General features: G+C 48.0%; 1 protein-coding gene across 1 annotated transcript in view; it reads right to left on the reverse strand.

The window, feature by feature from the left end:
- LOC135900975 (uncharacterized) overlaps positions 1–18,831 on the reverse strand; it is a 120,949-nt gene extending 102,118 nt beyond the window's left edge. The window contains exon 1 of the mRNA XM_065430601.1: positions 18,679–18,831. Within this exon, the coding sequence (XP_065286673.1) occupies positions 18,679–18,831 (153 nt within the window). The remainder of the gene's footprint in view (positions 1–18,678) is intronic.
- Positions 18,832–26,995: the final 8,164 nt, after the last annotated feature.

Here is a 26,995-nt window from a genome sequence, read left to right on the forward strand (position 1 = left end):
TCTCCCCAATCGCGCAAGGAAACATACTTCGAGAGCAAACAAAAAAAAAAAAAGAAACGAACGCTCCGTTGCTACACAGACGGCTAAGAAACGTAAAGACTAGCAGCTACGCGACCATAAGCGTATAAGTCAAATCACACAGTTTTTACGCTTTGCGTGCTGTAGCGTATACGTAATTGCCAGGCTCAAAATGTAGTAACGCAACTTCTTGAACGAGGAAAAGAAAAAAAAATGAAGAGCATACTCAAAGACAAGCTCTTGTCCTTGTCTTTGGTTTTCTCCTCGTTGAAGATTTCACGCTGTTTGTATTTCGAATCATGCTAAACCAGTCCGCCAATTGTGTGAAGTTACGTAGTTACCCCAATTGCAGTACATCTGTTTCGGTGCAGCGCTGAACTCGAAGAACTTGGGCATCCATCGGAGACAGAGACAGGAATGTGCACGGGTTGCGTAACGCTTCTGAGTACGCTAATGATCATCCGAGGCGGGATGTCACCACGGCAGCAAAAGGAAAGCTGGGAGAATGCAAGCAAACATGAAGAAGGGAAAAATCGAGAGACATACATATACAAAACGACGGGAAGGTGGCTGGACTAACAACTCATCTTTATTATTAAAAACAATGTCCCCCAAGACCGTATTGGACAAGCGCAAGGCACAAGATACAATAACACCGTAGTCACATTATCTAAACATGGCAACACTGATCAAGAAATTGAAGCTTTTTCTTGGTAAGGAACACCGATGCCACGTTTAAGTAGCAGTACGTCGTGAGAGCAAGAAGGCAGCCCAAGAAACTCGACAGTATGGATAATGTTCTAAATATTGAGTCTGACAGTGCACGCAGCAGACGGTAGGATGGACTGAGTGCGGACGGTGCGAAGTACAACACCAGTAAGAGCCGAGGTGACCTGCCGGAATCGTCGACAAAGCGTCTCACGTACAACAGAAACTGCTGCGCCCGTATCAACTAGCGCAGATGTAGGAACTCGATCGACCGGTACTTCTATAATGTTTTGCGGCGATAGCGGAGGCCTCGGCCGTTTCGACAAGCTTGCAGCTATTGCCTCCGAAACTACAGCACTTAGTTTCCCTCGTCTGAAGGAGGGTGACCACGCAACGGCTACATCCAGCGGCGACGCGGTGAGGAAGAAAGATGGATGTTGAAGTTCGGATGAATGTCCCACACGTTCGGCGGAGGGTTGGAATCGGTATCGCAGTGGGATGCAGTCACGTGGGGTTCAGTGATGACGTCCGAACGCGGCATGCGGCGGCGACAAAAGCGTGCCATATGTCCCGCGACGCCCCAGGAGAGGCATATCGGCCGTTTGTCCCGCATCCACAGGGATCTTGTGGCCGGAAGCACTGAGGGGACATTTGAGACTCAGTGAGCAGAGCCGGACGCGGTGTCGTCGGGTAGGGTAGCAGTGGCGTCGAATAAGCTAGCGGTGTCGCCGAGTACGGCAGCTGTGGCGTCAAGTAAGGCAGCTGTGGCGTTGCTGTGGCAGGTTGCTGGTGGACTGGCGGGAGAACCTCTGCAACCGGCTCGCGGATGGTCGGCTTCAGGGCCGAGGATACAGGAGGACGTAGGGGTCATTTTTGATGAGAATTTACACTGGCATGAGCAAGTACGGAAGATATGCGCAAAGGTAGCCTATGGCGACTACACTCTAATAAAAGCTACCCAATATTTTCGACAAGCTATACTTCGTACACTGTACTTTTCATTATGTCACTCTCACATAAGTTACTAAGTTACATAGGATGATCAGCAAAAGGAGAACAAGGTGAAAGCAAGCTCCTGCTTTCACATTGTCCTCGTTTTGCTCATCGTCTTGAATTTCCATCTCCCGCCTTCCCCGTGTTTTCCCTAATTACATAAGTTATTCATGGAGTGTGACATACACTATTTACCTCATACCTCTAGAACGGACCTAAAAGCGAATATTGACAGTCGTAAGCGACGATCAACCTATATGTAACATTTTTTAATCGCAACGCGTTTCTTCAGTTCCGATGTTGCGCGACTAAAATATTGTTGTTTTAATCAATAACCTAATAGAGACTCGCCTCTTTGTAGGTATTGTTTCCGTTTCTGTACGCAATATGGCGACATGCTTCAAACGGTAACCTTAACATGCTCAAATGTCGTAACGTTTGTGGCGAAAGACTTCTAGAAATATAGGGCGCTAAAATTTAGTGCATGATCACCCTTGAGGTATAAGCTGCACGTAATTTCGGCTTAGCATGTAAGTGATTTTTTTTTTCTGTCAAGGGAACACCTGTGACCTTGCGTGTATATTGAGAGACATGCTTTGACATCATGTTCAATATATGTGCGTACGTATTATAGGTGTACTTAAATACGCGCATGCATATGTATATATATGTGTTTCTTTGTAGTTTTTTTCGTGTTTTTGCCTCTCTAATCTGACCTGTGGACATTTGGTTGTATGTTACATTGGATAGATTATCGGTCCAAATAATATTTGTATATATATCTTGTGTGTTCTTGAAAAACAATGATCCATTGATTCATAGATTGACCAGGTCCACGGGTAGGAGGGAGCAGAGAGAGCTGGAGCACCACCTCTTCACGAATGAAAGCTTAGATATGGGGTGACAGAGAGCCCTTATCAGTGTGTCCGGGAGCATCCGCCAAGCTCGAAAGGGATGCCACTTGAGGAACAGTTCGGCGGACAAGCGCTCGTTGCCTCCGCAATTCGTCATAGCTTTGACGGTAAGTTACTACAGCTGTGAAGGTGGTAGGATTCTTGGCCAGGAGCATCTGGAAAGCGTTATCTCCGATGTCCTTGAGGATCTGCTTAATCTTATCTTCCTCTCGGCTTACACGGTTGCAAACATACACGACGTCCTCAATATAGTGTGTGAAATTCTCGCCAGACTGTTGCGCTCGTTGGTGGAGCGCGAAGCTTCCTCACAGCAGGTCGGCCAAATACCTCCACAAAGGCAGTCTTAAATTTTGTCCATGTCGCAAAGATTGCCTTGTGGTTACGGAAATACAGGTTAGCGGCATCCGCTAGCTAAAAGACAAGGTTGGTCAGCTCGGTCGGGTCGTCGCATTTGTTGTGGTTACTCACCCGTTCATACAACAAAAGCCAGTCGTTGACGTTAGTGTTGGCAGTGCCACTGAACGCAACTGGGTAATGTTGACGAACGGCACCACATGTGACTGGACCGGCTTACGAAGTGGGTCGCTCATCGCAGTCGTCTTGCATGGCGGTGGTGATAGCTGCTGGAAGAGTGCGACGCCGGAGTTCGATGGCGGGGCGGTAGGAACCTCAACACCTCCACCAAATGCTACGGGCTTTATTTGTGGTTATTGGGAAGCCGTATCCACAGTCATGTCTGGTCGAGCGCAAAGCAGCCGAGCAGACTCAGCCAAACGCAAGCGCGAGCTGCAAGGCCGAGGCGTCCGTCCTCTTGTTCTTCAACGGACAAGCGGCAGGAGCGATGCTCGAGCTCTACTTGATTACGAAGGCAACGTCGGTTATTTCTTTGATCTGTTGCTTCAATAGGCCAATTGAACTGTAGAGAAATAATAAATCATACAAACCGAATGTCTGTATGTTTTTATTTACTTCATACCGAAGTATCTTTTCTGCGCATCATATTTCTTTGCGCGGCCGTTTACATCGTTCATAGGTTTCCATGCAGAGTCAGCTGCTTCATTTCCACTATCAGCAAATATTATCTCATAGTTTGATCTATTAGCTCGCCAAAGATCATTATTTATTAACTAGTTTGTTTTATGTACGCCCAGAAAGTTACCCACAATAAGTTAAGCACTAAAAGTGAATTGTCCGTCTGCTTTCACTTTCTTTTTTACATAAATATGGTCTCAGTCACAGCGTAATTTTTCATAGCTGGCTACCAAGCAATTATTTATTTAACAGTAATTGATTAAGTGTAATTCCATTTGGTCACATTCACCTTATGACATGTCTGGATGAGGTGGACTTCGCTGAAGGAGGAAGATGATTAGAGGTTTGGCGTTATGATTACTAAAGATCACGAAACAACCTATTTACGTTTACAAATTTGCGATGTCAGGAATAAAGTTGATCTGAGTCGTTTGAAGAAGTTCTCTTTGCCGCAGTAATGCAGCGTTACGCGGTGAAACTTCCGCAACGTAGTGTGGCAAAGCATACTAAATGTGGAATGAAGCCATTGCTGCGTCTCATATAGCATGTAGCATATAGCATATAGCATGTGATCCTTAATCACATACGCGCGCACCCACCGTCGCCTATAACAGAGCACCATTAGGCCAAATAAATCTACCGGGAGGTCTTCAGAGCCATTTCACTCGTGGCGGTGCCAGTTTTGCTGTTGTTTTGCCCCCCTTGCGGGCACCGTACAATGGACCGCAACAAGGGCTGGTCAATCTTCCTGTTTCTTACCCTTACTAAGCCCCTTGCCTTAGAGCCATGGCCAAATATTAGGTGTCTCATATTTTCTTCGATGTTCCCTCGGTAGCCACAGAAGGTGCCCAAATTAGGCATTCGATTGCGCATGCTTTCCTTTGCGTTCTTTTTTTCATTTCCGTGCCGCCGCACCACAAAAGAAAAAAAAAGTATATTGTTGCGGCGCAGCAAATTGTGTCATTGAGAAAGTTCGATTTCGTTACTTCTTTTGCGGAATGTAATGGGCCATGGACCGCTTCAGTTGCCGGATACACTTATTCAATTATTGCGACAGCAATTATATGGACACTCCAGGCGCATTCCTGTTGTCGCCGTCGCCCTCATGTTCCGTATAGAGTACAAGGGCGACAACATCATGACCACGCGTTGCATGCTGTATGTGGGATTGAAAGCGTAGGGTGGGGGGGAGGAGGCATGGGTGAGCCGACGATGGTGGCTCAGTCTTGTGTGCGCGAAGGAGGAAAGCGGGGAGCAAGCGCGCCGCCTCTTGTCGCGCGCGATACATCACGGGGGAGGGGAGGGAGGGGGGCTTTGATTTCTGAATCGGTGGTTGCGCAACATATTTATTTGCCTTGTTTGACGCATCATATACAGTGACCTTTGTCTTTCATAAGTAGATTTATTGGATACCTATAGCTATATTTATATATCTTGTTGCGATGTTTTCTGTATACATGCAGTGAACTTTGTTACTAGTGACAATTTGTTGCCATTTATCAAGCTGTTTCTTTGCATTTCTAATGTTGAGGGTGAGTCGAATGAAAGTGAGCTAAACCCCAACGCGCAATAATGGTATTGTTCTTGAAAGATGCCTGTGCGCATAGCACACAGGCATCTTTCATTTACAAAAATGACTTGCAGGTGTGAGGATAAAGGTTGTTTAATACTCTCATACACTTCGTTGAGCATGGTTGCGCGACCTAATGGACATTCCAAAAGTTGAACAGCGTACTGTTGTGAAGATTTTTACAGCTGAATGAGTCCCAAATTGAACAAGAGGGAGGCCGTCGCCTGGAGACAACTCCAGACGAAAACCTTCCCTAATCCATTCCGTTTGAAACGTATCTTCCTAGATAAGCATAAGGACGACACGTGCAAATTATGCCAGGAAGGACCAGCAACACTCAAACACATGCTGTGGGAGTGCAACGTAGATATAGGAGGGATGACAGTTACTCCGGAGACCCTGTCGTTGAGGTGGGCCGCCGCTTTGCGCAGCTCAGACCTCGGAATCCAGACATGGGCAGTCCAGCAAGCCCGTGAGGCGGCGTTGAGGCAGGGCGTTGACGTTCGCCGTGGGAGACCTGAGCCCGGGTCGCGTTAAACCTTGCCGGACGTACAAGAAAGTTGTGTCCGTCCGTCCGTCCGTCCATCCATCCATCCATCCATCCATCCATCCATCCATCCATCCATCCATCCATCCATCCATCTATCCATCCATCCATCCATCCATCCATCCATCCATCCATCCATCCATCCATCCATCCATCCATCCATGCATCCAAGGTGTTTCCCAAAAAAGAAATTAGTCGCCGTATGGCCGTGTACGCATAACATTGCCTTTCATTGGCCACTGTGAAGCGTTGGAGCAAACGGTTCAAAGAAGGGCGTGAAAGTTGCATAGAGGATCCAAGACTGGGCCAAAGCCACCGTGCAATCACCTCCAACAAAACTGCAAAGGCTGATCATCTGATTAGACAAGAATGGAGGATAAGCATCTATGTATTGGCAGGGCGTGTTAACATCAGTCGCAGTTCGGGTCACACCATATTTCATGGACATTTCGATTATCGGCTTTTTCGTGCGCGATAGATGCCCAAGATTTTGAATCACCGCCAGAAGACCGAGAGGTTCCGCGCTGCCGTGACTCATCTAATCTGATATCACAATGAGGGTGACGACATTTTTTTTCTGCAACTGCGACCGGGGACGAATCATGGTGTTACTACTATCAGCCTGAAACATGATGGCAAAGCGTACAGTGGGAGCATTCGTATTCACCACCCCCAAAGAAAGCAAAGGCCGTCAGTTCTGCCGGAAAGGTGTTGTTGAATTTTTTTTTAAATCGTGAGGGGCCATTATTGATCGAATTCATTAAACCCAGAGAGACTATCAATCGTTTCCGATATCGTAAAACGCCGGATCGGCTACGAGTCACAATCAAGAGCAAAAGACTTGGAAGATTGAGGAATAGGGTCATCTTGCTCCTCGACAATGCTTGTTCACATGTCACTGGTGTGGTTAATGCAAAATTGACAAAGTTCAAGTGGGAAGCGCTGCAACATCCGTCCTACAGCCCAGACTTGTCGCCTTGCAACTTCCACATTTTGGGGCACTTGAATAAACAGCTCAAAGGAACCAGATTCCTGTCGGACGATGACGTGAATAGTTAGTTACAGACTTTTTGAAGCAGCAAGCCAAGGAGTTTTATAAGACGGGAGTCACGCGACTCATTAGTCCGTGGGCCAAATGCCTCAAATAAATGGAGACTACTTTTAAATAAAGTAGCCCGTTTGTCATATATTTGCACTGATTGACTTTCATTTGCTCGTCGTTGTATATTTTGCAGAACTCCTGCTTTTTATATTGTAACGACGTGGGATCGACGAGTATGCGTAGCAGCACCGCCAAGAAACGCACTTTATCAGTCGTCCAAGGGAACAACCACAACGTCTTCTTCGTTTCCCCCGCTTCACCTAAAAACCCGCGCCACTTCAGCGTCGTCCCCACTGGCGCATACCCGCTGAATTATAGTTCTGCCAAATATGGTTGTGTCATTTGCTCCCCCTTTAGAAAAGATCATCGTCCCGTTGATAGAGGCTTGGAAAGCAGCGGTAAAGAACTGCGCAGTCTTGGCAGTCCTCATAGTGCGGCTTCATACGCAGCACGTGAACGACCTCGGGTAAATGCCGTCGGCGCTTTGAACAGTGCGAGCTGTCTGGAACGACTTCGTAGTTGACGTCACTGATGCGTGGGAGAACTATGTAGGGCCCGAAGTATTTGCGTAGGAGCTTTTCAGAGAGCCCACGCTGTCGAATAGGTGTCCAGATCCACACTTTGTCGCAGATGTTGTATGTTACGGCTTTGTGCCGAAGATTGTAGCGTCTGGCGTCAATGTCCTGTTGTTCGCGGATTCGCAGACGCGCAAGCTGCCTAGCTGCCTCTGCTCGGTGTGTTATCTCTTCAGCACCCGTCTCGTTGTCGTCAAATTCATGAGGGAGCATTGCGTCTAATGTTGTTGTAACCTCACGGCCGTATACGAGACTGAAGGGCGTCTTGAGAGTGGTCTCTTGACGAGCCGTATTGTACGCGAAGGTGACATAAGGTAAAACCTCGTCCCAGTTCCTATGCTCTACATCTACGTACATGCTGATCATATCAGCCAATGTCCTATTGAGTCGTTCTGTCAGTCCGTACGTTTGAGGGTGATACGCTGTTGTCTTCCGGTGGGCGGTACCACTTAGACGTAGAACAATATCTAAAAACTGGGCCATGAACGCAGTACCTCTGTCCGTGACGACTACTGCGGGAGCGCCATGCCTTAAAACGATGGATTCCAGAAAAAATCGTGCCGCTTCATCTGCTGTTGCCTGTTGCAGGGCACTTGTCTCGGCATATCTAGTGAGATAATCCGTGGCAACGATTATCCACCTATTACCAGTAGTAGACGTTGGGAAGGGGCCCAGAAAGTCCATGCCTACTTGTGCAAATGGTGTGGTCGGTACGTAAACAGGGTGCAGTAAGCCGGCTGGTTTGACGGATGGCGGTTTACGACGTTGGCAATCCAGACATGTCTGAACGTAACGTTTAACGACCGCAGTAAGTCTCGGCCAGTAGTAATTCTGCCGAATCCGTGCCAATGTGCGAGTATAGCCCAAGTGCCCAGCAGTCGGCTCGTTGTGGCAGGCGTGTAGGATTTCACGTCGAAGCGGTGATGGAACAACAAGTAAGTAGTTGCTGCCGCTAGGCGAGAAGTTCTTCTTGTAGAGGACGTTGCGACGCAAGCAGTATGATGCCACCCCTCTTGCAAAGAGCCTCGGCACGCTGTTGGTTCGTCCTTCGAGGTAATCAATAAGCGGCAGCAATTCAATGTCATCCCGTTGCTGGCGTGAAGGATCGGCAGTATCCACGAGTCCCAGAAAAACCGTGTCGTCATCGTCTTGTGCTGCCGGCTCAACAGGAGACCGAGAAAGGCAGTCGGCGTCTGCGTGCCGTTTTCCCGACTTGTATGTAACAACAAAGTCGAACTCTTGGAGTCGAAGACTCCAGCGTGCGAGCCGGCCGGAAGGATCTTTCAAATTAATGAGCCAGCAGAGGGAATGGTGGTCACTAACGACGGTGAAAGACCGACCATACAAATACGGACGAAATTTCAGAACTGCCCATACCATTGCGAGGCATTCTTTTTCAGTGGTGGAGTAGTTAGCTTCGGCTCGGCATAGTGTCCTACTGGCGTAAGCAATCACTTTTTCGCTGTCGTCCTGCCATTGTACTAGCACCGCCCCTAGACCGACATTGCTAGCGTCTGTATGCAATATCGTCGGGGCTTCCTTATCGAAGTGTGCTAATACGGGAGGCGATTGCATGCGTTGCCGGAGCTCGTGAAATGCCCGCTGCTGGTCTTCGCCCCAAGTAAAAGGCATATCTTCTCGGGTGAGCTGTGTTAACGGCCATGCGATACGCGAGAAATTCGCAATAAATCGCCGCTAATATGCACAGAGACCCAGAAAACGTCGCACCGCTTTTTTGTCTGATGGAATCGGGAAATTAGCGACGGCGGCAATTTTATCCGGATCAGGTCGGACTCCTTGGCTACTGACGACGTGACCGAGGAACTGGAGCTCATGAAAACCAAAATGGCACTTCTCAGGCTTCAAAGTAAGACCGGCAGAGCGTATCGCTTCAAAAACAGTTTTCAGCCTTCGTAAGTGTTCGTCGAACGTTGCGGAAAAGACAATCACGTCATCCAAGTACACCAGGCATGTTTGCCATTTGAGTCCGGAGAGCACAGTGTCCATTAGACGCTGGAATGTTGCTGGCGCCGAACACAAACCGAAAGGAAGTACCTGAAATTCATAAAGTCCGTCAGGCGTCACAAAGGCTGTTTTCTCACGGTCTCTCTCATCCACTTCGATCTGCCAATAACCGCTTTTCAAGTCCATTGAGGAAAAGTAGCACGAGTTTCGCAACCTCTCCAAGGAATCATCAATACGTGGCAGTGGATAAAAGTCCTTCTTTGTGACCTGATTGAGCTTCCGATAGTCGACGCAGAAGCGCAGGCTACCGTCCTTCTTCTTCACTAAAACTACAGGTGATTCCCACGGACTATTAGATGGTCGAATAACGCCATCTTCCAGCATCGTCTTCACTTGTTTTTGTATTCCTTCGCGTTCATTTGGGGCCACACGATAAGGGTTTTGTCGGATGGGTCTGGCGTCGACATCAGTAATGATGCGGTGTTTGGTAAGTGGCGCTTGACCAACTCTTCACGCAGAGGAAAAACAGCCCTGGTACTGCTTGATGAGCTCAAGCAGACGGTTCCGCTCAACGGCCGTTAACGTCGGATTAACGTCTACAATAGGTGCAGCTGTGTGGATTGTAGAGGCCGACTCCTGCGCTAAGTGGCAGTCTCGTATTTCTGTCACTTCGTCGAAATAGGCGACAGCAGTGCCTCTAACGATGTGTCGGCGCTCCCTACTAAAATTTGTCAGCAAGAGTTCGGCGCTTCCGTCGATTACATTTATAAGTGCTCTGGCAATGGCCACACCGCAATTCAGTGCTAGCGCACTGATGTGTTCAGCTACTCCAGTCCCACTTTGCAGGCTGTCACAGCGCACCTGTACGAGAGAGCAACTCCGCGGCAAAGTATGACGTCGTCCGCGGCAATACGTAAGCGAGGTTGTTGTGGCTTCTCATGGGTGACATTATCTGAACTCGTGGCAAATGTAACGCTTCTGTCACGGATGTTAATCACGGCGCCGTACTCCCGTAGAAAATCCATGCCCAATATAAGTTCCTTACAACACTCAGCAAGGATGACGAGGGTGACGACGAAGGTTGAACCGGCGATTAAGAGTTGGGCCGTGCATTTCCCGACAGGTGTCATCAAATGACCTCCGGCGGTTCTTATGTTGGGCCCGTGCCATGGTGTCTTCACCTTCCTCAGTTTGTCAGCGACCTGTAAGCTAAGGATTGAAAAATGGGAGCCAGTGTCAACCAGAGCGGCTATTTCGTGGCCGTCAATGCAAGCAATGAGCTCGGCGCTGACGATATCAGTTACGTTTTTCGTACTTCTATCCGTCGTATTCGTCGTTGTGCTGGGCGTCTTTTTCGTCAATGTCGTCTTCACGTCATCGTTCGTCGATAACGGGGGATGTGGAGCAGTTAGAGTATTGGTCACCCCCGGAGGTCGCTGCGGCTAGTTTCCCCGTCGAGGGCTAGGCGATCTGCCCCTAGTGACGTCAGCAAAACTGCGACGAGTCGGCGAATTGTAGCGCGCCGGAGATGGAGAAGGAGAACGTGGTCGGGGCGTCGTCGTATTTGGCGGCTGACTGTTCACAGGAGCGTCGTTGTAAGCGCGTCGACCGTCGTACGGAGAATAAGCGTAGTTGGCAGGAAAGCTTGGGTGTTGAGCGGCGCGATAGTTGTTCCATTTGCGGCAAACTCTATAGACGTGTCCAGCTTCACCACAATGGTAGCACACTGGTCGACGGTCGACGGTGCGCCACAAATCGGTTTTCCGACGCTGGTAGTTCGGCTCTCCATGGAGCCAAGGAGTCGCGTGCGCATGTCGAAAATACGGCGTTGTTTGTGCTGGCATGATCGGCGGGGTCGGTAGAGTCGACGAGGGTGACGATGTCGGCTCTATTTGTGGCATAGGTGGTGTTGTAGTTATGGGAGTCAACGGCGTTGAAGTTGCGTTGAGTGGACGGCGAACAGCTTCCGCATAAGTGAGGCGCCGCGGAACGTTGCCACAGTCTGGCGCTGAAAAAGCTTGCCGGACTTCCTCCCGGACTACATCAGCAACAAAAGATAACGCTGGCGTCGGTTCCGTAGGCGCAACCACAAAGCCGAGCTGCCAAAGCTCTTCTCGCACCACTTCTCGGACAACTTCACGCAGAGACATGTCGTTAATCGCAACCAGTACGGAAGTGTTCGCCGTCGAGTTGCCCATGTCATGCTGGCGGTATCGTTGATGCAGCGCCCGTTCAATGGCTGTAGCCTCTTTTGTGAACTGTGTCACTGTTGTCGGTGGATTTCTCACAAGGCCGGCAAACAGTTGCTCCTTCACTCCTCGCAGGAGATATCGCAGCTTTTTTTCCTCTGGCATGTCTGGGTCTGCCCTACGGAAAAGACGTGCCATGTCTTCCGAGAACATAGCAACACTCTCATTGGGCTTTTGAACGCGGATTTCAAGGAGACGCTGCGCGTTTTCCCTCCTGTCAATGCTTGAAAAGGTATCCAGCAGCTGTGCGCGGAAGTCGTCCCACGTGGCAAAGCTCCTCTCCCGGTTTACGTACCACGTACGAGCATTGTCCTTCAAATAGAAATAGACACTCGAGAGTTTCTCCGCCGAGCTGGTCTTATGGTTATACTGGGCGACGCGCTCGAACTGGTCTAGCCAATTTTGGACGTCTTCAAAGGCATCACCATGAAAGCTCTCCGGGACCATAGGATTCTGTAGTGTTACTTGCGATGGAGCTGCGGTGGCCATGTTATTTGTAGGAGGCAAACGATTTCTCGAAGTTTCTTGCAGGGGACTGGACTCGGGCGCTAAGCCTAGCAGGCGACGACTGAAGCGGTGGACCGGTGTTTCCATGCGCGATGGTGATTCCGGGCTCGATCGTCGGCTCCGCGAAGGGGTGCCAAGCATGAAGAATACCCCGCACCTCCACCAGTGTAACGACGTGGGATCGACGAGTATGCGTAGCAGCACCGCCAAAAAACGCACTTTATCAGTCGTCCAAGGGAACAACCACAACGTCTTCTTCGTTTCCCCCGCTTCACCTAAAAACCCGCGCTACGTCAGCGTCGTCCCCACTGGCGCATACCCGCTGAATTATAGTTCTGCCAAATATGGTTGTGTCAATATGTGTTCTCATTTGGGACTATAATTTCAGTGCAATTGCTCACAATACACGACTGGTGACAGCTTTTCCTGCCTAATAATAATAATAATAATAATAATAATAATAATAATAATAATAATAATAATAATAATAATAATAATAATAATAATAATAATAATAATAATAATAATAATAACAATAATATCCTTTTTATTTCATGAAAATATTACACATTCAAAAAACCGGTCAGCCCAAGCCATAGAGGCTTGTCAGGCTGTACCCTGCAGTCAGCGACAAGTAGTAAAATAATAAAATAAATAAAGCAAGGTTAGCAAGCTATAAACTGAAGCAATTTACAAAACAAAAGCAAACTACAACGAAAAAAGAGGCTACAACACAAAAGCAAGGTACCCCAAACAAAACGTGAGCTACGAGCAAACACAAGTTAAAAAGTGAAACAAAGAAGGATAAACAGCAATCTAGACCAAACGAAACTAATCGAAACTATAGCACGGGCTCTAATGACAACTAAACAAAATAATAATTGGTTTTGAGGTACAGTTTGATTGTCCATTTTCATGAGATAGAGTACAGTTCAGTGGGTAAAGAATCAAAAACGTTAGGAACATAATATTTTCTGGTATAACGCCAAAACGGGTATAACACCGCGGGGTAGTGAACGAATTATGGTGTCTCCGCGGTCTGGCAGGAATATATGGAAAAAGAAAATCACTGTTCCAAAAATGTTTTATCACCACAGTTTGAAAAAATAATGCTTCAAATCAGAGTAACGTACTGCAAGAAGGAAAATAGAATATTATTAGGGGGAATGGTCTCATTGTATGCAATATTTCGAAGAACCGATTTCAGAATAGAATTCAGTTTTGCGCACCATGTAAATAAAGAGTGATAAAATATAGTAATTCCGTATCTAAGATAGCTGTACACAAGTGCGTCAACAATGACTTTCCGGAGAGAAAACGGGAACAGATATCTAGAGTTATACAGAAGACAGGATACTGTACGTAGCTTTTTGCTAATACCTGTAAAATGAGTGTTGCATGTCATATCAGAATCAAACATGATGCCTAAACATTTTACGTTAGTAGCAAACACTAGTGGTATGCATTTGCAGTTTATACAGTTAGAGTCGTGAACAAAAAATGGCACAGGACGATCAATTTTTTTATGAGGATTATGAAAGCAAAGTAGTCGAGTCTTTTGTCTATTAATTCCAATTTTGTTACTTGTACACCAATCCATTCCCGACGTGGCATCTGGTTGAAGGTTATAAACGCATGTATTAAATGATGCATGAGTTGAGAGAAGGACAATGTCGTCGGCCACTGGAATATGCGGCATTTTGATACAAATTCAGGCAAATCATTGACGTACAGGTTAAATAAAAGTGGAGATAAAACAGACCTCTGGGGAACACCCAATTTTAACATTATTTTTCTACTGGAAAAGCCACCTATGCGCACAACCTGAGAGAGAGAGAGAGAGAAAACATTTATTAGAACCATCGAGGTGGTTGCTCTTGAGGTCGAGTGGGTGGTGTCCTCATTCCAGGACTCCACTGGCCATGGCTGCTCGACGTACTTGCTGGACGAGAGCTTCTTGTCCCGCCAGGGTATCGCCGGTCAACTGTACCTCCCACCGCTCAAATTGCGTGCTAGGCGTCTTTAAGTGTTGAGGTTTGCCCCCGCACCCCCACGAGATGTGGAAGAGTGTAGGGCGTGTGTCGCCGCACCAGGGGCAGATGCCGCGATATGTATGTGGGAACATTTTACTGTATCTGTGTAGGTTTGGAAATGTGTTGGTCAGTATAGGTCGGAGAGCTACGGCATCTTCAGTGCTGAGCTTTCTGTGAGGCGGAGGATAAATCCTGCGGTTGAGTCGCTGGATCTCGAGTCGGTCGCAGTAATTGGACGGCAGGGGCATGAAGGTAAATGGTGGGGATTGATGAGACGATTTGTCTTGCCGCGCTCGGTTGATTAGCGCTCGAGCTAGGGCGTTCGCCCTCTCGTTCCCCTCGAGACCCGCGTGGCCCGGCGTCCACGTGATTTGATGGTATTCTTGCAGCCTCGGGCCTAGAATCTGAGCCGCCAGCAGCGGTGTTCGTCCATTGGTAAAGTTACGGCAGGCCTGTTGCGAGTCGCACAACCTGAGAGCGATTGCTAAAATGACTAGACAATAACTTTATAAATGGGCCCCTGAAGCCAATTCTTTCTAGCTTATCAAGAAGTAATGTGTGAATAACGGAATCGAAAGCCTTACTTGCATCTAAAAAAAAACAGCACATACGAATTCGTTATTATCAAAAGCTGAATAGATAGTGTCCGTAAATTCTTCTAGTAGGGAAATAGTGCTTCTTCCCTAGATGAAACCAAACTGTGTTTGTGACAGAACATTATTTTTATTCAGTAAATTGGTCATCGTTACGAGCAGGTGTTTTTCAATTATTTCACTGATTGCAGGCAGAATGGAAATCGGTCTGTAGTTCTCTACTTTGCTATCAGAACCACTCTTACAGAGCGGCTTAACTACAGACACCTTTAAGTCGTCGGTAATAACGCAATGATCCATATACCCATTATAATGAAGAGAAGGACGGATTCGAGCACAGGAAAATTACTTTGAATATCATTTATGGAGATACCGTCTTTACCAGGTGGTTTATTAGGTCTAAAGCTAAATAAGATGCTGTGCAAGTCTCCTGCAGTAACCGGTGGCAAGAATGCCAATCGTACACTATTACATACATTATAATACATTGTAACAAAAGACAGTGTCACTGAGATTTTCCCCTGGCCGTTGCATATGTACAAAAATGTAAACAAGCTTCTTGAATGACGAAGTTTCATTAAAATATTTGTCCTCAGCTTGTTCATTTCATGGCCTTTACATTTTTCATATCAATGGCATGCACTGCTTTGCTAGTTTCAAACTGATATAGTTCTAAAGTTCGTGTGATATTTTCTTAATGAATAGACAGACAACATGGAAGTATTGACACGAGATTTTTCGGGCGCAATTATTGCCACATACGAGTATATTCTTTTATGAAGAAACACATATACTAGTTGTCATGACAATGCGTATCGTTCATGAATTCGTCTGCAGCGTCTTTGGCAATGGCAATGCAGTTATTATTCATGTATTTGGTCCCCCGACAAATTCCATAAGGAGGAGGCCGAGCTGCAACGTGAGCCCCCCGCACCCCTTCCGGAACGAAATTTTTGGCTACGCCACTGCTAGGGGTTTCTTTGCTCGTACTATGACGAGAGACGGTGCGTGCGTGTATGCATAATTAAGGAATGCCTACTGGGTCCGGTTACGGCTTCATGTGGGCTCGCCATGTCGGCCAAGCAAGAGCCTAAATTGCCACAGCTACGCACAAAATACCTCTAAACGCCTGCCAGTACAATTCCTAGGCGTCCGGATGTGGGTAATACGACAGAAGACGCTGGTGTGCACGTGTATAATTAAGGAGTACACATTTTGTAATACAGTAGCCGCTTTCCACTTTCTGTGTGGTTCACCGCAATAAATTGCACAGGCTTCACCGTGGAGTGACAGCGTACTGTGGCAAAACTAACCTTACGGAACCAAATTCTGTTCAGGCAACGCTTTGTAGACACTTCACCCGCAAGTGGAAGTGGCCAAAAAACGCCCATGTTCTTGTGGGATGGTTTCCGAGATATGAGAAAGATACCATGGCAGGTCCGTGGGTTTGATTGCCGGCCCTGAACCCTGAAGTGCCTGCAATCAACCTAGGTATACTTAACTGTTTCCCTATTAGAGAGCAGCTCTTCGGCGCCCGTTGCTGCGGCAAGCGTCGCCGTTGTCCATCGTAACGGAGCGAATGAGCACAGGGAAAATGAAAGGGAACGCGGAGTTCAGCGGGAGATGAAAGACGGCGATAGCGAAGAGAGCACAAAGAGGGAAGTGGAGGAGGAGGTTATGGCGAACGCGCGAGAAGAAAAGCGTTGTGCGGCCAGGACGGGCTTTGGGGCGGCGACGGCTGCGAGACGGTGCCAGAGTAGCGCGTGTCGTCTGTAGAGAAACAAGAGAGAAAGAGAGAGATTTAATTACAGAAAGGCAGAGAGGTCAGCCTGACCTATAACTAGCTCTGGCCTGCGACTCTACACCGTGGAAAAGGGACGGTGACGAAAAGGGCTGATGAATTATGATGATGGTATGAGGAAGAGATGCGTATATACAAGTTCACAGAGTTGTGGCATTGTACAGAAACAAAGTGCTGCATGAGGCTACATAAGCGGATGTCTGCTTGCGGCGGCTATTGTGAATCGTGCCCACGTGTCACCCAGGCTCTGCCTCTCGCGATCTCTCGATTAGCTAGGCAGTGACGCCACACTTCGCTCCATTTGCAATGTGCCGTATCAGATAGATTGTCCGCTCCAGACAAGATATCGCGAAATGAAATAATGTATAGACCTGCACTCAAATTTCGCATTACAAACCATCGTAATGATCGGTGAATGTTTTTCTCACGAACAACGCCAAGATATATATATATATATATATATATATATATATATATATATATATATATATATATATATATTGTTCGCTTGCCGTAGGTCGCCAGGATGGTTACTTTTTCTGTGAGGAGTGATTGTACTGAAGACACTGGGCAGTGGGCATGGTGCTGGTGCAAGCGAAGAAGACGAGAAGTGCTGGCCTGTCCATTTTTTGAAACCACGTGGTGACGGTTCCATACCCCGCAAGTTGTATTTGTGCAAGCACAATTAGCACCTTTCAATGTTCGCCTTAGAGATATAATACCGCTCCATAGGTCTCCGGGGTCGCTGAAAATTGAATTTGCAGACATTTTTCCACACAATGCGAAATTTCTGCCCACAACAAATTTGAATGCCCGTTTACAAGATTATTTGACCCGTTTCCATATAAACGTAATAGCGACCGATGCTTCTTTGTGTGAAGAGAAGGCAGGCGTGGGTATCTACTCACCATCTCTCAATTGGTCTTTTTCACTTCGCCTACCAGATTACATATCAGTTTTTCATGCCGAACTTCTGGCAATAGTTCTTGCCTTGCGGAAATTACCCATTCATATTACAAGAGTTATTATCGTCACAGATTCTCTATCTGTATGCAGCGCACCTACTGCGTCTACAAAATCGACAACCGAAAACACATTTTATTCATTAGCTCGACCTCACTTAAGTTTAGTGCATATAGTATGGGTCCCTGGCCACCGAGACATTCATATTAATGAAATAGCCGATTCCTTAGCGCGAGCTTCTTTAGCAGGGCCTGTGCTATTTGTGCTGCCGGCAACTGCGCACATTACTGCAGCCAGATATCGGCAATTTTCTTTGAGGGAGGACAAAAAAGCTCTGTCATTAGCAAAATCTTCAGATTTCTTGCACCTAAGTTATTCTTGGAACCGGCAATGGTGCCCTAACCGGAAATTCGAAGTTTTATTTACTAGGCTGCGTTGCCGTAATCCAACACTTAATTTTTACTTGCACAGGTGTGGTCTGGCGGTATCCCCTCTATGCTACCTCTGCAATGAACCGGAATCTATAGATCATTTTTTATTATCATGTCGGCTGTTCTACTCACCAAAAAATATGTCTAGAAATTCCACTTCGAAATTTAGGATTACCTTTAAGCAGTACTGTTATACTCTCCCTTGAAACAACAGTTTTGGGATAGAGCCACAGGAAAGTTTGCCTAGCCCTTTATAATTTTCTATGTGGCACAGGAAGAATGCCTTGTTAATAGTTTTTAGTTTCAAGAATTTATTTATTTCTACTTCAGTTTAGAAAATTCAAAAAGTAAAAACACAAATTCACAGTTTAAATCTTACTATTATTATTCATAATTTACCTTACTCAAGTTTAAGTATGTCATTTTTTATTTCTTTTTTTTCTTTTTAACATTCCTATCAACGCAAGGCTTACTTATTTTCCTTTTTGTTTCGTGTGTTATTTATTTATCAACCAGTTTATTTTATTTTATTTATTGAATCATATTGCCACTCGATTCGTGGCCTATCCCCCACAGTGGGTTTGTGCCATTAACTGAGGCTTCATCATCATCATCATCATAGCACCGACCTGTTTAAGCCTACCGCTACAACATAGAAGTAGTGCTGCTAGGCAAACACCCTCGTTGTATTTGGTGGAGCAGCTGGGTTTCTCTTCAACATCCTGGAACTGGAAGTCGGACGCTATACCACCAGTTACTGCAATGGATGGACCGGGACCGTCCCAGGCTGCTGCTCCTGTGCGCCCGGCCATGGTCTGCTCTGGCGTCATCCGGCAGCGCGATCCGGCTATGTTTAGCGGCACAGACGACCACGACGTGGAAGACTGGCTCGCCGAATATGACCTTGTAAGCGCCTATAATACGTCGGACTAGTGCGCCAAGCTCACAAATGTCATCTTTTATTTTACTGACATGGCAAACCTATGGTTCCGCAATCATGAAGCCGATTTTACCACCTGGTCGGCTTTCACGGCAACTTTGGCAGAGGTTTTCGGCTCTCCCGCCGTTCGCCGGCTTCGCGCTGAACAGCGCTTGCGTAGTCGAGCTTGCAACGCCAGGATGATACCTTCACCAGTTTTATTGAAGGCATGCTCTCATTCTGGAAGCATGTCAACTCATCTATGGACGAAGCCGATAAGATTAAGCACGTCATGAAAGGCATCGATGACCATGCCTTCCAGATGCTCGTCGCGAAGAGTCCCCGGACGATTGCCGAGGTCAAACAGATTTGTCAGCAGCACGACGAGTTGCGCAAGCAGCGTGCATCAACACGCGCTGCCCAGCAGGACTCCGCAGATCTATCTCCGTTGGATTTCGGCCGCGACGCTGCCGACATCTCTGCTTTAATGCCGGAGATAAAGCAGTTAATCCGTCAAGAAGTCGCACGCCAACTCTCTCTGGCGAACAGCACACCCGAGCCATCGACAACCTTGGCTCCTTCGCTTCGTCATGTCATTCAGACGCAAGTTGCCGTGGCGCTGCCATCTGCCGCTCCTCCGCAGCCTGCAGCTGGACCGCTAACTTACGCTGGCGTTGTCGCCCGGCCTTACGCTCGTCCGGCTCCTGATGCCTACCGGGCCAATGGCACCTTCCATGTGCCACCGCCACTTTCACGCCCGATAGTCGTCCTACACTCGGCCGCTGGAGCCCCTGTCATCAACCCGTGGCGTACACATGACAAACGGCCAATATGCTATTTCTGCCATTTTCCGAGCCACGCAGCACGATTCTGCCGCCGTCGCAGCCCCCGTTTCAGTGACAGCGGGGGTGCCTCAAGCTACAGGCCTGCTCGACTTCCGCGTCACGATCGATCTAACCTTCCTCCGGACTCATCTTACAGTCGCCTCCCCTTCGATTCACGACGCTCACCTTCCCCACGTCGCCGATCCATTTCTCCGATGGTTCGCCGACCCAGCCCAACCCGAGAGGAAAACTAATAGTCGCAGTTCCCGAAGCAAGAACTGCGTTTACGTCGAACCTTTCCAGGCCTTATTATGCACCGGCGAACGAAATTGAGCTGTCCGTAGACTGCGTCACCGTACACGCACTCATCGACACCGGAACCGCCGTTTCTATTATTAGTGGGAAGCTTTGCCGCAATTTGAACAAAGTGAGCATTCCCCCTTACCTCTGTTTCTCTGCGTACGGCAACCTCGCATCGCATTCAGCCTTCAGCGTCGTGCCTAGACCGGGTTGTCATTCAAAGCGTTATGTATGTTATCGAATCTGTCGTCCTATCTCGTTCGTCACACGACGTTATTCTTGGATGGAATTTCCTATCTGTCAATCAAGCTCTTATCGACTGCGCTCGTACCGAACTTACGTTATCATTGCCGTGCTTCGACCTTGACGACTATTCTTCTCCTAAAGTCGTTGCCGCCTCTGACATCGATATCGCGCCTTTCTCCGCCGCTCTGCTTCCTGTGTTACGTAGCTTTGCTGCAAACTCATCTGTTCTGTTTACGCCGTCAGCCACTTGTGCGCGCCGCCGGAACTTTCTGCTTCCGTTTGCTGTCGTCACTTTTTGCGACGGTTCTGCTGCCCTTTACGTGTGCAATCCGTCCACCTGCCCATCATCCCTACTCCGCGACGAGTGCCTGGGTACCTCTGAAGCTTTCGATTGCGTTCTCCCGGCCACCATGTTTGGTGATATGGCATCACTTCCGATTTGTGCCATCACTCCTGCCGCCGCGACCGATGCCGCTGTAGACGTCTTCGCTCGTGCCGTCGACGCAGAACTCACGCCTGGGCAGCATACAGAAATCATCAAGCTCCTCCATCGTTTTCGTTCCTCATTTGACATTCATCAACCATTCTTGGGCCGAGCGTCCGCAGTCGTTCACCGTGTCGACGTGTTCACCGTGGCGAAATACCATTGCGCCAGCGCCCGTATCGTGTGTCGGCTGCTGAACGCCGTATCAACGACCAGTACGTTGACGACATGCTGGAGCGTGGCATCATCCAGCCCTCTAACAGTCCCTGGGAATCTCCGGTTGTCCTCCTTAAAAAAAAAGATGGCTTTATTTGGTTCGGCGTCGACTATCGCCGACTTAAGCGAATAACGCGCAAAGATGTGTATCCTCTGCCGCGCATCGACGATGCGTTGGACTGTCTGCAGGAAGCGGAATTCTTTTCCTCGCTGGATCTGCGCTCCGGGTACTGGCAAGTGCCAATGGCAGAGGTCGATCGCCAAAAGACAGCCTTCGTAACACCTGATGGGCTGTATGCATTTACCGGCATGCCGTTCGGCGTCTGCAACGTGCCTGCCACTTTCGAGCGAATGATGGACACCATTCTTCGAGGGCTGAAGTGGAAAACGTGCCCCTGTTATATAAATGACACTGTGGTTTTTTCCACCAACTTTGCGTCGCACCTAAGCCGCCTGGAGCAAGTACTTGAGTGCCTCTTCACTGCAGGACTGCAAATAAATTTGAAGAAATGCCACTTCGGCGCTATCGCACACTTACTATTCTCGACCATGTAGATTCAAAAGACGGTATCCTCCCGCACCCCACGAAACTTAGCGCCGTATCCGAGTTCCCTAAACCTACAACCATGAAAGAGCTTCTCAGCTTCATCGTCCTGTTCTCATATATCTACGCTTCGTCCGTAACCTTGCCTCTATCTTCGCCCCCCTGACGCAGCTTCTCACTGGCAGTTCTGACCTATCAGCCTGGTCCCCGGCGTGCGACGACGCATTACAAGAACTGCGACGCGTTCTCCCCTCGCCTCCAGTACTGCGACACTTCGATCCCTCTGCTCCAACTGAGATCCATACGGACGCTAGTGGTGTCGGGCTCGGCGCTGTTCGTGCACAACGCAAGGATGGCTTCGAAGAGTACGTCGTCGCGTATGCCAGCCGCACCCTTGCCAATGCCGAGGCGAACTACTCGGTTACTAAGAAGGAATGTCTGGCTATCATTTGGTCAATCGGAAAATTTCGTCCTTATGTGTACGGGCGTCCATTTGACATCTTGACCGACCATCATGCCCTATGCTGGTTATCTTCACTAAAAGATCCAACTGGTCGGCTTGCCCGTTGGGCACTGCGCCTACAAGAGTACGACATCCGCGTTGTTTATCGTTCAGGACGAAAGCATTTATACGCAGACGCTCTATCCCGGTCACCCCTACCCTCTGGTCCTGTGCACTCGTCTATTTCCTCCTGTGGTGCCTTCGCCCTCAACGTTTCCGACATGCCATCAGAGCAGCGGAAATACCCATAGATCTTTTTGCTTATTGGCTTCCTGTCTAGCCAGTCGCTAACGCCGGTCTCTCGGACGCTCCGCCGTCAAGCCGCACACTTCATCATTCGGGATAACCTGCTGTACCAGCGCAATTACAATTCGAGCAAGTGGTTGCTTGTTATACCCCGAAACCTCCGCTCCGACATCTGCGCCACGTTCCACGACGACCCACAATGCGGCCACGCTGGTGTAATAAACACATACTCTCACCTCAAGCTTCGGTATTACTGGCGTGGTATGTACCGTTTTGTTCGCCAATATGTGCGTTCATGCCACATATGCCAATGACGCAAGACGCCACCTTAACATACCAGCGGCCCCTTGCGACCTTTACCATGCCCCGCGCGCGCGTTCGACCGCGTCGGCATTGACCTATACGGTCTGCTTCCCAACACTCCAAGTGGCAACCGCTGGGTTAGTGTTGCTATCGACCACCTCACGCGGTACGCTGAAACTTCAGCCCTAGCATCTGCCACAACAAAAGACGTCGCCAGCTTTGCCCTTGAAAACCTGATTTTACGCCATGGAGCACCTCGAGAATTACTGAGCGACCGTGGTCGTGTTTTCCTCTCCGACGTCCTTTCAGCATTCCTAAAGGAGTGTCGCATCATTCACCGCACTACCACAGCATATCATCCTCAGACTAATGGGATGACAGAACGTTTCAACCGCACCCTTGGCGACATGTTGGCCATCTATGCTTCATCTGACCACTCGTATTGGGATCGCATTCTACCTTTGGTCCGCTCCGTTTACAATTCCGGCACGCAAAGCACCACTGCGTTCTCCCCGTTCTTTCTTCTTTATGAACACCAACCTTCATGCACTATGGACACGATTCTACCGTACCGGCCAGATGCTGCGGTGTGTACGACTCGCTCATTCCTTCACATCCCAGGAACAGTGTCGCCAAAAGCTTCGCCACGATTCATCCACTACGGCTACGTGCTTTGCTCCTGGCTTGCTGGTCTTCTTGTGGGTGCCCTCTACTCCTCCAGGCCTTTTCTCCAAGCGGGTCTCCAAGTACCACGGTCCTTATCGGGTGCTTAAACAAACATCCGCGGTCAACTACCTCATCGAGCCAATCGAAACGAATTATGACCAGCGTCGTTGCGCCCAGGAAATTGTCCGCGTCTCCCGGCTGAAGCAGTGCCATGACCCCCTGTGTTCTCTTGTCCTTAGGTCGCCAGGATGGCTATACCGTCGGTGGGGAGTGATTGTACTGAAGGCGCTGGGCAGTGGGCATGGTGCTAGTGCAAGAGAAGAAGACGACGAGAAGTGATGGCTTTCCGGTGTCGATATAGCGCCGACCTCTTTAAATATACTGCTACAACATAGAACTAGTGCTGCTAGGCGAACACCCGCATTGTATTATATATATATATATATATATATATATATATATATATATATATATATATATATATATATATATATATATATATATATATATATATATATATTAAAGGAGCACGAAACTTTTTGGCGGGACGTTGTTTTTCACCTGCTAAGAGCAGTGTAGTGTGGCAGAGCACCAAACTATCCAGAGGTGCTAGGCGAAGCTGTTTTCCTCTCTGTCTGACAAATATATTCGATGCTTCACGTTGTCTGATACATATACAGTGCAGACACACCATACCGCCATCATCTAAAAATGGAACAAGAGCAGAACAAAATTTACTCGTCATCCCGGTCCTTCGAAAGTGGATGTCCAGCGATGTTGTAGAGAACCACCGCTACAACTGCAGAATGAGGTATTCAATGCTTCATTGTTCAGTTGCTCCTCCGGCGTGTTAGTCAGCCACAGGAGCATGCGGACGTGTGGACTTCCTCTGTGCTGGAATTACGCAGCAATAAGTACAACGGCAGCACGCCGCCACTGGTCGTATTGTCGTTTCCTGTCCCTTTGCTGTTCCTCGTATGCACGCTGCTCCTCGGGAGTCCTAACTATGCGTTGCCTACCCATAGCGGTGCGGCGACAATGAAATCAGTTCCTAGGATTATTATTTTATACGTGAAAGGCTAGTGAACTCACTCCCCACGTTGCAAGCTGCCTTTGCTGCGGCAGCTGGCGCAACTGTAATCTTTACAGGGCAACTTATCAGGGGAACGCTACGTGCTTCTCATTGTAATCAGGAGCGCAGTACCATTAATTATGTGATTTGGATGCTTGCTTGCTTTGTGCGTGTTCTTGATTGAAACGGATGCTGCGCAGTGTTATGTATGCGCAATACCAAAGAATGTATACACTTTTTACTTCAATCGCAACAGAAAGAAGGCAAATATATTATTAAAAAGAATGGTCTGGCAGTTTTGGTTGTGATGTCCTCAGGTGGCGGCTTGATGTCCTTGGACTCAGGCGGCATCTTCAGCTGTAGGTTTTTTTTTTTTTTAGTGAGGAAGATGCCGCAAAGAATCCTGATCAAAAAGAGGATCACAGCTTCGCTGTAAAGTCATGAAATTAGGGAAGAAAGCCCGCTATATGTACAGTTGAGATCTGCCGAGCAGGCTGAACCACACATGGACGATTCTGTGGTGCAACCATGCGAAATTACATGGCAACCGACGCTGCGCGCACGATGAATGTACAAATACAAATAACTCGAAAACAAGAGAAGAATGCTGGCCCAGATAGTGAGAAAATCGTACCTACTTCTGACATTTTTTTTTCTTTCAAGACGCTGCCGACATATCATTCTGTACGAGTCGGAACGCTGTAGCGCTTCATCCACAGCTGGCAAGCAGATTCCTCTCTAGTAATGGTAATTCGCAACACTTTGACTTGGTCTGATAGCCCTGAAGCATCCTTAAAGCATCGCCAACCGAAGCCGAAGTGTGTTTCGTCAGACGCATCGCCATGTGCGGCTGGTACCATATGCTTCAAGTCGAACTAGTGGCTGAAAATAAAACCACATGCATGTGGTTTTATTTCGCTGGAGATGCGCGAAGCACATGCGCACAGCTCTCTCCTCGGGATTTTCTTTTCTTTTTTCTATTCGTGTGTCTGCGCGTACACGTCTTCTTTTCTCTCCTTGATGGAGCTGCAAGTGTAACCGGTATTTGAAAGAATAATTCGAAAGCATACTTGAGCCTTGGGCTTGATTTATTAGTTTTTCTATACCACTACTGCGCGAACTATTTGCCAGCTGCTTGAATGCGCGCGTGTTGCGTAACGTTGGTTTCCTTTGAATGCGCAAGCATTTCTAAGCCTAGCCAACGAGAATACTGTACGTCCGGCACGTAAGATGAATGCAATGGCTCATGCAACCCTAAGCAATGGCTCATGCCCCCTAAAGCAATGGCTCATGCCCCTGTAAGCAATGCCTTATACCCACGCAAGGCAGAAGCTACAACCGCTCAGCAAAGTGAAGCGAACAGTACATACATTCATAAGAAATCACCCATACAACACGCAGAAAAGCATGCGTTTCAATAAAGAACAAGCTCAATACAAGCACTCGAACCATCAGTTAGCCATTCCATATCCTCCTCAAAAAATGTAGTGGTGGTTTTGCAACAGCTTCACTCGACATCCGCCTTGATAAGGATCGAATAAGGTCGAATCACGTTCGATAAGGTTGATAACGGCCGATGAGCATTGATACGGGTTTATTCTGGTCGGATCAAGTTTCATATCCTGATAATGACACAAGACTGCGTGGAGATGCGCAAGTGGCCCAATGCTTACGCTTACTTAGACAACTGCCAATGTAGTTTCTGCGTGAATGTTTTTATTAATCATTTGCGCAGTTACCCTCACCGACCTTGCCGAATTGGAAATACGTGCGCGGGATCTCCTGCCTCCTGTAGCTTCCGGCAAGTTTACGTGTTCTGGCCGTCTTTGCACTTTCTTTTCAAGGCACAGTAGTCGCGTTGAGCGTGCTGTTTGGTTTCCCAGTTCTTGTTTCGCGCTAAACGGGGAGACGGCTGTGCAATTTCTGCTTGTCACAGGCACTGGTACGTGAGAAAATGGCCGTTCTTCAGCGATTATAGGTTCGCCATATAATTATTTGACCACACAATTCTAAATGCCTCGAATCATAAGGCTATCTGTCCACCTGCGATATTCAATGAAATACTACAGCCGGCATACTGCGGAGCAGAAACGATTGGCGTGGTGCTGTTGCGGTGGTGTGGTATCTCTGATAGCAGTGCAAACAGCTTGCAATACAAACGTAAACAGCTGTTGTTCTCTGTGTCGCTTCATGTCGAATTCCTTGAGCCCGTCATCGTCGATCAAAACATTCAGCAGGGTGCCAGCGGTTCCATGTTCACATAGCGCCCGAAATGCCATAGCCAATGCGTAAGCGACATACCAGTCGTAAGATGGCGCATTGGTGTTCCCGGGCAATCGCCTACACTCTAAAAACTGTTGCACATCTTGGGGTGTATATGTGCCACACAAGAATAATCGTCATCTGCCTTGCTTGCGTTTCCTTTGTTAAACACGCTGCGCTCGTTACTGTCCGGTCGAGAATGCCCTGTCATGCTGATAACGAGCATGCCGTTCGTGCCCGAAGCGTTCGCATGCCCGCAGCGGTAAAGAAAGATGACAAATATTCTTGCGTGGCAAATATATACCTCAAAGGGTGCAACAGTTTTTGGAGTGTAATATCACCGTCAAGTTATTCTCCAAAGGCTTCACAACCGAGCGCACTCGAGTGCGTTGTTTTGACTTTCAGAGCGA

This window comes from Dermacentor albipictus, chromosome 2 (genome assembly GCF_038994185.2).
Source record: "Dermacentor albipictus isolate Rhodes 1998 colony chromosome 2, USDA_Dalb.pri_finalv2, whole genome shotgun sequence".
NCBI classification, from domain to species: domain Eukaryota; kingdom Metazoa; phylum Arthropoda; class Arachnida; order Ixodida; family Ixodidae; genus Dermacentor; species Dermacentor albipictus.